General features: G+C 32.0%; 1 protein-coding gene across 4 annotated transcripts in view; it reads left to right on the top strand.

Annotated features, from left to right (window-relative positions):
• The window catches only part of LOC128673488 (uncharacterized), a 42396-nt gene extending 30936 nt beyond the window's left edge, over window positions 1–11460 (top strand). For 2 of the 4 annotated variants that reach the window (XM_053751361.1, XM_053751358.2), the window contains exons 2-4: window positions 9423–9488; window positions 9854–9931; window positions 10466–11460. In XM_053751361.1, the coding sequence (XP_053607336.1) occupies window positions 9431–9488; window positions 9854–9931; window positions 10466–10986 (657 nt within the window). In that variant the 5' untranslated portion in view covers window positions 9423–9430 and the 3' untranslated portion in view covers window positions 10987–11460. Of the gene's footprint in view, window positions 1–5425; window positions 5614–7996; window positions 8043–9422; window positions 9489–9853; window positions 9932–10465 lie in introns of those variants that run through there. The other 2 variants (XM_053751360.2, XM_053751357.2) reach the window with 2 other exon arrangements.

Here is an 11460-nt window from a genome sequence, read left to right as displayed (position 1 = left end):
ATGAAAAAAAAGATGGTGTGTACAAGAAAAATAGATTTAATGGTTATTACAGTATTTATACAGTGAGCATAGATTTTAGTCATATGATGTAGGTATATACGAGTACTGTACATACTTGAATACCTTGTTTATGTATGTGGTGATGGTGTAATGGTGGAAATCTTCAAATACTTAGTAATTTGTCTGAAGTTTTTTTTTAATTTTTCTCAGATCACATTAGTGAGTAAGGTCTTAGTACAATTTGAATAAGCAACAAAACAAAAAAATATATAACAAATTTGTATGAATTAAATGCCTACTTAGTTATATACATACAATGTCAATAATTTATAAAGTGCTCCATGATAAAGTCCTAAAGTTTATGAGCAGTTTGATGAGGGTACCTACTAATAAATTGACACTTTTATTACTGTGTCAAGCTTTTGAAGGGTAATAGTATTGATCCTGAAACTCGTTATGAAATGGATTTTGTCATCTTCGTCAAACAAAAAAAAACTGTATCATAAAAACATAAAACTTATAATGTCCCTCAATTAGCATAAGATTATAAAAACAAAATATTACCAAAACTTAGATACAATCTTCCCAGTAAATAAAAAGAATGTGTAAAAAAGATAAACTCTGTTATAAGAATAAGCGTATATTAATACATTATTACATATTTTGTCTCTTTTGTCAATTTCAAATACCTATTATAAAGTGCGATCGTGACAAAACATACTTCAATTTTTTTGTGAATAGCGGAGATAAATTTAAGTATTCAGAACTTAAGTTTTACTTCAACACCATTAAAAAAGAGAACACTATTTTCTCAAAACATTATTTTCTTTTATCGCGAAAAGACAGAAGTAAAATAGTCTGTACAAACACAATTCTTCTCGCGGCAGCTTTGGAAAATACTTTAGGTAGATTACATACCTATTTATCTAGATCTAGCCTATTTCCATGAAGTATTTAATCGCAGGTGACTCGCAGGTTATACGCAATAAAATTTTCGAATTTCAAATCTAAAATAGAAAAAAAATATTGGCGCTATTGCCAAAGGATTAATACAAAGTTGACAATGTTCCATGAATATTTGTAAGCATTTCACGAATTTGCTGGACGGACTTTAATTAAATTTTCGACATTTTCTAAAAGCTACCGGTCAAATAGTACAAAGCATTTTATCACGTAATTCCCTTTAGATTATAGCCCCTTAGAGCAGGTATACGGTACCTACCTATATCACCAGTAGAGACCTGCTACTGTGGTAAGTAGGTTTCTTATAGAGTCCGAAATATCTTTCTCGTTGATACTTCGATTTATTTTGTACAAGTGCAGTGCAGTCCCGTCCTTTTCTTATTTAACTCTGAAAAGGGACTAAATGGGGCCGATTTGAAAAATATTTTTATGAGATAAAATACATTAATAAGGGTGACTAAATATTATCAAGAATAGTAACTGTTTTTATTGATTTTCTCTTAGTATAACTTACTAGATTAGTTTCAATTTTAGGGCGCATAGATAAGATCTAAATTTGCTACAAAATTTGATGTATATGTATGTCTATAAATCGTTTTACTGACAAAGCATCAAAGAATGAGTAGTTGAAGATATTAGGCGAAGAAAAGTTGTCGATGTAATAAAGGCGCCGGAATAAATTAGCAAACAATTGTGAACATTCGTATCAATAACACATTGCAGTACCTATATGATTTGAAACATCAATTGGCGATGAAAAAATGTTTCGGACTCAAATACGGAATCCATGGTAAATACACCTAGGTACCTAAATACTGTAGTAGATACATAAAAGTGGCGGCTAAATATCTTTTGCATTTAGGTACGGTCGAAATTTCGACTAACATTTAGTTCGTATGGAACAGTATTATTTATGTTCTATTCGCAACCATAAAGTTGTCGGATGTACTTATCCAGACGATAAAACTAAAGCGGACCGTGGAAAATAAGGCAGTAGATCATATTTATCTCGCTGCACGCTTAATCCAAATATTAGATTGTTTTATTTCCAACTAAAACTTTCTTGAAGTGGATTCCCATTTACATTACAGCGTATGTAGGATAAAGACGTTTAATTATGTGACAATCTAAATCTCGTTAATGTGTTATGACAATTTCACAGGGACCCAACAAATAGTCTGTCTTATATTTTAAGTAAATAAGATCTACGTTCAGTCGTAAACTTAATTACAGAAATAAGCAGCAAAATCTATTCAGAAATATATGGTACAAAATTAGATTTATTCCTACTAACAGCTCATTCATTGACTTCAAATATATTGCAGATGAAATGCAAGATTTATACGCTTTAGAAACGTGGTCTGTATTTTAATTTAAACTCCACAAATAGCGCTACGTGGCAGTATCTGTAGCTTGTTTTAAAATAAGAATACGTATTTTCTTTAATCTTAAAAAGTAGTGCGTTTATCGCCTGCCATTGCTGATTGTCACAGAAGAATGCACAGACAAAATTGTAGATCGTTTTGGGTACATAACCGAGTCCTGATTTATTTTTTCTGAAATAATATTGAAATTGTAAAAAGCTGAAAATTTATATGTTCAACCAGTTTTACATATTGCATTACTTTGTTCTGTTTTTTTCTAACTTTTTCGATAGGTAATAAACTTATGTGCATATCTTTATTTTTATGTGCATACTTTGCAGTTCTCGGGGAAAAGTAAGTTATGACATAGAACATCATAACAAATGTAGTGAATAGACGCAGACAGGCTATTAAAGGATAGATACTAGTCGATAATGGCCGTGACATATGTGGCTCGCACCCGCTGCTGGAATGGGCAAGTGGCCAGCCGGGGAAAAAGAATCACATTAAGTTAATTGGCGAAAGGTGTGCCTTATCAGTTTTCCGCTCCGGCAACTGATTAACGATTTACGAAAATAGCCTTTGGCTAAGCCCAATGACACAGGGTTTCTTTAGACTGTGGTAAAACCACAGTACCACCTTGACGTAAAAAGAGGTGAATTAGTTATAAGTATGATTAATGTCTCTGTTTTGTGTGGTGATCTCTAGATTTTGTTATTTTGTTGTTGTTTGCAACTTAAACATTAATGAATAAGCATTCCGTAGTTTGTATGAGTGCTTCTAATTTCCACAATAAAAAAACCGAAATATCTAAGTACTGAATACGTCTAATTTCAGCAAACTGTATCGCGAAAAATTCTTGCAAGCAAAGTTAGTAAGTACAAAAATAAAATGTTGATTCAATTTTCTGTTTGAATATTAAAATGGCGCATGGCGCGTGAATTTTGTGGGTTTTGTATAAATCAAAGTTGCAAAGGCGAAATCAAAGTTTTCCACGTTACCAAGGTTAAGGTAAAAAAGCTGCTAAAATGGTGAGTGTGGGCAAATTTTTTATATTTTTACTAAGTATGAAAATAAAAAACACAAATACTATGAAAAACTTTAACCCCACATTTTGTATGACAAATTTTATGTGAAGTCATGTAAAGTATAGGTAGTGACTTTGACATCTGTTGATAACGAAATAGGAAGGGACCGCACGGATATCAGCACATGTATAATAGACATTGTCCACTGGTTTGGATACATCGGCCCAGTCAAAGGGAGCAAATTGTCTATGGCAATAGGAGGATATCACGGCAGGAATATTGAGTTTATTGATAGGAGGCGAGTTTATCAAATTGCCTTGGTTGTACAGTCAATAGCAAACTTAATACTTAAAATTATCTATGCCTCTCTGTCTCATACTCAACTGAGCGGTTTCCCGTTTCTTCCGAGGCCGTTGAGCGTCGGAGCCCAAGATCCGATAGGTATCTATGCATCGAATTAAAATACTAGCATACTGCAGTTGGAAATTCGATAAATCAATGTTACGTCAATAAATCACAAAGTTTACATTATTATCCATCAAAAAAGTTAAAGCATACATTTTTGCATGCATTTTTGACTTTACAATACTTGACAATGACAAAACATACTTTAGCATAAAGTATGTTTTACCTTTTCTTTAATAACATCTTTAAGGATTCTTTAATAATGTTTTACCTTTTCTTTAATAATCTTTAATTCTCCTCACTTATAATGAAATGTTTTACCATGTGTGTTGTGATTCGATCCAAATAAATAGCATAAAATATTGATGAAAATATAGATAATGATCTCAGAAATTCCTTTGAAGATACCAAATCTCTGTATTTTTGTAAGATAACAAAAGTTGACGGGCCTGAGGAGAGTTACGACAAAGAATTTCAAAGACAAAGCGGAGCTTATATTATATCATTTGAGAAGGGTAACTGTAATAGCCATTTTTGTAAACGACAACCGTTGTAATGATTTCATCCCTCCAGCCACCCGGATGCGGTCTTAATAAAGGCTCTGATGAGATTAAGGGTTGCTAATGAATATTTATCATTCTGCAATAAACGAGTAATATTTTGGTCAAGAATGTGTTGTTACGGCTAAACCTCGAAGTGCGGCTACTTCTGTGTTTAGCCGGCTAGACGTACTCGTATGAGTAGCCTGCTTGGGTTCGACTAGTCTTAGATTTAGCCTATATCAGCTCGGCTAATCCTAGGTGCAGCCGGTCTTCGTCTAAACATGGTACACACATGCGTCATATTTATCTCCGGTAAAATTTAGCAGTTGGTCATATTTGGTTAAAATGTGGGTAAGCGACCCTGGGCTCCAAAGTTCAACCGGGAAAATTATGCTTAGATGAGATGCTTAGATTTTGGACAGAAAAATGAATTAACCCTTTGATCCTGGAGATAATAAAAACAATTGAATAACTATAGGATATCTCAGAATGATTGTGTCGTGTGGGAATTGATAATATAAGAACAATACATACATGAAAATATAACGCACTCATAAGAATACTGTTTGTCTCATCCTCGCGTGTTGCCACCTGCATTTTCATAATTTAGAATAAAACAAAGTATTTTAGTTAGATAGACAGATTTATCTAAAATACTTTTTAGCATGTATATTGTAGTAAAGGCCAATAACAATATAAAACAATTTCTAAAACCTTATAATATTTTGTTTCTTTTGGAATAATAACCCATTCAATCCAAACCTCAACTTACAATGGATAGCCTGCATCAACGAGTAATTAACTCTGTAATATAAATGACTGTTCGCAGGTGATTTCTATAGACTCGAAAGTCCATTTGATTGAATACCCTACCTGCAGACATGCAATACTCAGAATGGTGGCTAAAGAGACTAGGGTGGTCGGGAAACCAAGACGGAACCTTTACTATAACATCTACAGATAAAAGTGATTCCACAATTTCACATATCACACGCTGTTCGTCGATATCGCAATTAAAACTCATCATATTTCGATGTTGTAAAAGCAGCAATGGAAATTGTACAAAGCGAAATGAACTGAGGTATAGGGGGTAAAGGGTGGCGAATGTATACTCTAACAGACTGGATGTTTCAGTCTGAAGTTCGTATCCAGGGAGGACGTACGTTTTTCAATTTGTGGAGCACAAATTCGTGACGGGCAAAGAAAGTTTTGTGATTCCTAGTTGGCTAATTTCGAGAGTTTCCAATAGGCACACGACAAGTTGATTTAAAATTTGTTCTCGTTTGGAAGTTTCGACGTCTGTAAATAGAGGTTGGTTGGTGTTTTATTTGTGTTATTTCTTAAAGTTTGGAATGGACTTCGGTTCGATATTTAGAATATTTAGGTGAATATTATTTATTTTAGTAACTGTTTGAATGTAGTAAGTAATTCAGGTATAGAAAATATTAAAAATAGTTTTGGTAACTTTTTAAATATTATACGTAAACTACAATGTACCTAATATTTTTAAGAAACCTGATTTTCCTTCACCACGTCTCACCTTTTCTAGAAGCAATGTGAATAATTTATTGCAATACATCGAAATGGAAACGTTATGTTTAAAAATCCATCAATTACAATAATGTCCATGCTGTGGTCGTATTTATCAATGTTCTAAATGGTATTGTAATGTGGAAAACCGTTACTTTCCGCATAGTATTTTAGCTAAATTATTTTTGGTTTTTGTTTTTTTATTAAATCTATGTTTTTTTTTGATCAAGGTGTCTATTTTTTATAATTCTTTTAAATGCATCACATGGTTAGGAAATATTATGTCCATCAGTCCTTTACCATCCGCAATGTTGATTAATGGTATATACATTTACTCATCGGAATACACAGAACATAATATATATATATAATAAAGTCACCTTCATGTTTTTAGATTAGCCTAGACAATACGACGTTCATCAAATCATACATTTTTATCCATCTACTATTAACACATTTACTTTCTTTTATAATGATAACTAAATATATATTTTTTATTCTATTAACATTTTATTGTTTTTACCAAATATAAAACATAGTACCTACATCTAAGGTAGTGGTTTTTGGTGATGTGAACATTGAATTAATTTAATAAGAATTTGCAAAACCTATTTCTGTTGTTCAGATCACTGTTCTGTTTAGTCATCAAAGATTCGTTCAACAAAAATACAGGAAAGCATTCTATATTTATTCCGAAGCCAGAAAATCTCTAAATGAAAGTAAAAAATCACATGAACATAATGGAGCCTCATTTGGTTCTTCCCCAACGATTTCATCCACGAGTAACGCAGGTGTATAATATTTGAGAGCCATTAGGAGAAATATATTTTTTAATAACAGGAAAAGGGCTTCAGAAAAAAAGGAACAAATTAAAAAGTCACCACCGTTCACCTCGGAGCTGAGCGTGAAAGAGAAAAAAATAAATCTAATTTTAACAGACGCCGCCGTTAATTCCCCGGAATGTGTACTGTCTGAGTGAGAAAATATTTTTGTAAATACAATTCTGGAATGAAAAAAGGGTCAGACTGTATAATAAGTTATACGAAAAATAACGTTTATGGCAGAAAACTCACTGCTTGGTAAAATGATTTTCACTTTGCTTTTCATTACAATTTTTTTGAGGATTTGTTTTGGACAAAAACAGAATTCGTATTGTTACCAGTTAAAAAGTTACAGCAATAGCTTTATTTTGTATTACATTTGTAGTTCAAATAAAAAACTTTTTAGTATGTTTTGGGCAATGCGCTTGATAGGCTATATATTTGTAATATACATATTTAATTTAGTTTATCTTTAAGCATGTTTTTGAAGAAGACATCGATACTCGTTTCTACAAGCACTTTAGAAGTGATAGTATTGAAGCCTGTTTAATAACGCCCTTCCGACTTGTTTTAATTTTCAAAAGTTAGATTATAAGATGACATAGACAGACAGGAATCTAAATTTTGCATATTTCGCAAGCTTGGTTGGTATACAAAGATTCTATAAAAAAATACCTTGAGCATCTACACGTTTATGACGTGAATTTTAAATAAGAGAGTAAATAATACATTTCTTTTTAATGGATTCCCGTATTTTCCTCAACAATATTAGGTGAAGAAAATCAATTACGCGCTCCATAGAAATCGAAAGTAGGTATTATAAGACAAAATAAGTGTACCTACTGAAATAAATAATCAATTTAAAGTATAAATAATAAACTTAACATATTGGTTATTCATTTATGTGTATTTACCTATGTACCTATATCCAGCAAACCTCCAGTTATTTCAATCCAAAAGTTACCTCAATCTTAAAGTAAACTCAATATACTTATTTTTATTTATTTATTTATATTTTGACGAATCCTCGGTGGCGCAGTGGTAAGGTTCTTGCCACTGAACCGAGAGGTCCCGGGTTCAATCCCCGGTCGGGTCATGATGGAAAATGATCTTTTTCTGATTGGCCCGGGTCTTGGATGTTTATCTATATATGTATTTGTTATAAAATATAGTATCGTTGAGTTAGTATCCCATAACTCAAGTCTCGAACTTACTTTGGGGCTAGCACAATCTGTTTGATTTGTCCTAATATATTTAGATTTATTTATACAAATAATTAATGTATATTATTTTATATATAAGGCTATGTTCTGAACTATAATAACACTATATTTTGCCCTCAGCTATCCACGCCTGAATTCCCCATAAAAACATCATTTTTTCCGTAATGTAAGTCCTTCTCAAACTACATATGTATGCATAATTTCAAGAATATTGTTTGCGCAGATAGAGCAGATAGAGCGTGAAGAGGTAACAAACAAAACTTGAATTTATAATATTAATTGGGATTAGGATGATTATTAATATATGAAAAAGATGTCCAGATAAAACCAGTTCTTCTATAACCTGAACGGTACGGAGTTAGTTCAGTTTTACGATCATTTTAAAAGTTTGCTTATCCATTGAAGATAGAAAAGATATAGAGAACCTACGAAGATTGGATTTGTTATAAGTACCACTTATAAAATAATTGGAGATTAATAAATTGTTTATTGCTAACACTGGTGTCACATTTTTTAAACTTTCAATACTGCGCGTAATTGCCAAGCCGCCGCATATGCGTATGTAAGTGAACTTAAACTGTCAAACGTATACACTAGTGAACTTAAATTGTCAAACAATGTGCATGCAAGTTTCTTTACGATGTTTTCCTTCACTGGAAGCATGTGGTAGGTAGCACGAGTAGGATTCGAATCTGGGACCTTTTGATCAGAGACGGACGGCCTAATCTACTTGACCACCACCGTAACACCACCCTCCACAAAACCAGTAGCAAAAGTTGAACGCGAAGTTTAATTTTGTAAAGCGGGCTGATTGGTGGAAATGAGATAGGTTGCTAGACTTTTTCCTATCTATGAGAAGAATGTCCAGTTTATACTTAAGTGATTTCTATCATCTGCATGAGGAAAGAACAGTTATTATACAGACAGACCTATGTTTTTCTTTTACTCCCAGAGTCTATCATTAAAGTAGTTAATGGGATTTAGTGCAACATAATACAGGGGCCCGATCCTCACGCAAAGAACGAACTTCATCAGTATTCTACGATTTTTCCTGTAGGTCTAACATTGCTTCTGCATAAAAAAAATCAGCGTCAAAAGTTGGAGTGATTGCCTCGATCAAACTTTTTCGTTTATAAATTTGGTAGAAACCATCGAAACAAAATTGGAGAAAATTGATTAAATGAACTTCGTTTGCATGAGAATCGGGTCTCAAGGTAATATTTTATTCACTGCACATTTTTTTAAAAATTACATGGAATACATCAACTTCCAAAACAAATAATCAGTGAAATAAGAACTGAAAATTTCCACTTTCCATACCAAGTCCGCAATTTGTATTAGGTTAAATTTTTTGTCATTATTGACACTGTTATGGATACCCACTCAGTTTTCTCATTCGTAACAGCTTTTGTGCAGTATAAAAAAGATCGTATTTAAAAGTGCAAAAGGGGATTTATAATTTGGCGGTATAGTGTGTAGGGCTACACTAATTCCATGAGGGCTACCAAATACTCATAAAAATTAAATGGTGTATTGATTGTTTCAGGTGAATCAATGGCGAGAAATTTAATGCATTGTGTCTACTATTTTATAGTACTGACTGTTTGTATTGGTATGTAAGCTCACATTTTTAAATATATATAATGATTTAAAAATAAATATATTTGAACAGAAATTATGAAAATTTAATTGTGAATGTGAAATGTGAAAATAAGAAACTTATTCACTAATCTGCGCTCCGGTGGAATTTGTTATTAAAGTGTGTTCCAGATCATCTTCTATTCGTTTACAAAATTTAATTGAAATCCATCCTGAAATATTTACGTAATCGAGCATGAAGTTCACATCCAAACTATCGCATTTATAACATTAGCGAATTTCTGTGATGTTCAGTTTTATAGGATTTATTCAAATTATTTGTCGATGGAAATGGAGAGTTTCTTTTTTATTTTATTTAGTTGATATTTTATTTTTTAGATCAGGGCGATGGACGTTGGAAGAAAAAAGATGAGGAAAAGTTGCGACACGACATTGAAGTATTCAGAAAAATGGCTGGTAAGACACTTCTCGTTAGTCAAGAAAAGTCTTAATTTTACATATTCAGCTTTACTGAAAGAGAAAATTTGGAAAAATAAATTATTACTTAATAAGGTTTTTCGTGATGACGATAAAAAAAAACTGAGATTTTGAAATAATTATCATCGCCAAAGAGGGTTGACGTCATACAGACAGCCGCATATGGCAAATTATCATTGGTCGATTATTACGAGTAGCGGGAACACAAAAAACATGGAGAAATTACATACCCATATCCATTATTGGCTAATCTCAAGTGTCAAAACCAACCATGAAAAATAATATAGTTCTATTTGAATAAGTAACAAAACCGACATATACTAATTAAGAATTTCAATTCGCAGATTCTCTTGTTTTTATTACACAACCCGTAATAATTACTCATTTTTACTCCTTTATTAAAACTTGCTATAACATGGCCCAATTATAACCATCTGTTTAATATAAATACTCTATTGTTAATTTATATTTGTTATTCCTGTCCAAGAATATTAATTGATTTTATTTTTTCAGATGAAATCGAGCAAGAAATAGAATACTTTTACGATGAATACCCTGAAGAGGGGCTAAAAATTGATAGCAAGAACAGAATAAACAACAAATATGTACAAAACACATTGAACCGTGATTTTCTGACAAAGAATGTGAACAAGCAAGACAAGATAATATTTCAGGGAAAATACACGAGTTCTGGAGAAAACAATAATATTTCTTTGAAAACCTTGAATGGTGATATCGCTGTAAACAAAACATCACTTAATAAGTTCGTATCATTTATAGATAACAATAATAATAGATTAGGACCTAAGTGGCCAAAATTCGAGGAACTTTTATTAGAAATGGGAAAGAAGTATGATTGGAAAAACGACCGCTGGATAAAAGTGAAAGAAAAGTTGATAGTGCAGCCCGATGTAGTGAATGTGATTCGGAATGATTTAGATTTTCATGAGCGCCATAAGTTTAGCTATAGAATTGTTAAATTAAATAGAAATAAAAGGAGAAATGTCGTAGTTGCTGTTTCAGCGGTCAGATAGATGGATCGTACATTTTGTTTGGAAATGTTATGAAATCTATTTTTGGTATATTTTGGGACCAACGGGAAGGAGCCGTTAAAATAAGTATTAAGTAAAACTTGTAACATCAAAAACTTATATATGGAAATTATGCTAAATTTAAAGGTTTGATGAATTACTTTTTTACATTATTTGAATTGAGGTTCAATTTGTCTTGGACGATTTTTATTCGTATATTTTTTCTTTTTATAATTCGGCAACTTTGCAGGTTTTGCTTTCACAGTTTTTCTACAACCCCAATATATTGAATGGATTTTAAAAAAGGCAATCAAATTTACCAGACTCGAATATGTATAAATCACATTAAATGAAAATAAATCGAATACGTTTCGCTTTTGATATTATACGCTAATAGATTTCTGTAACAACATACCATACCATAACCTTTATCTGAAAAAAGGGAATTACATGTATTTCTGACAATATGATAATAAA

The sequence above is a fragment of the Plodia interpunctella genome, chromosome 11 (assembly GCF_027563975.2).
Source record: "Plodia interpunctella isolate USDA-ARS_2022_Savannah chromosome 11, ilPloInte3.2, whole genome shotgun sequence".
Taxonomy (NCBI): domain Eukaryota; kingdom Metazoa; phylum Arthropoda; class Insecta; order Lepidoptera; family Pyralidae; genus Plodia; species Plodia interpunctella.
Note: the sequence above shows the minus strand (reverse complement) of the source record. Positions and strands in the feature narration are given on the sequence as shown.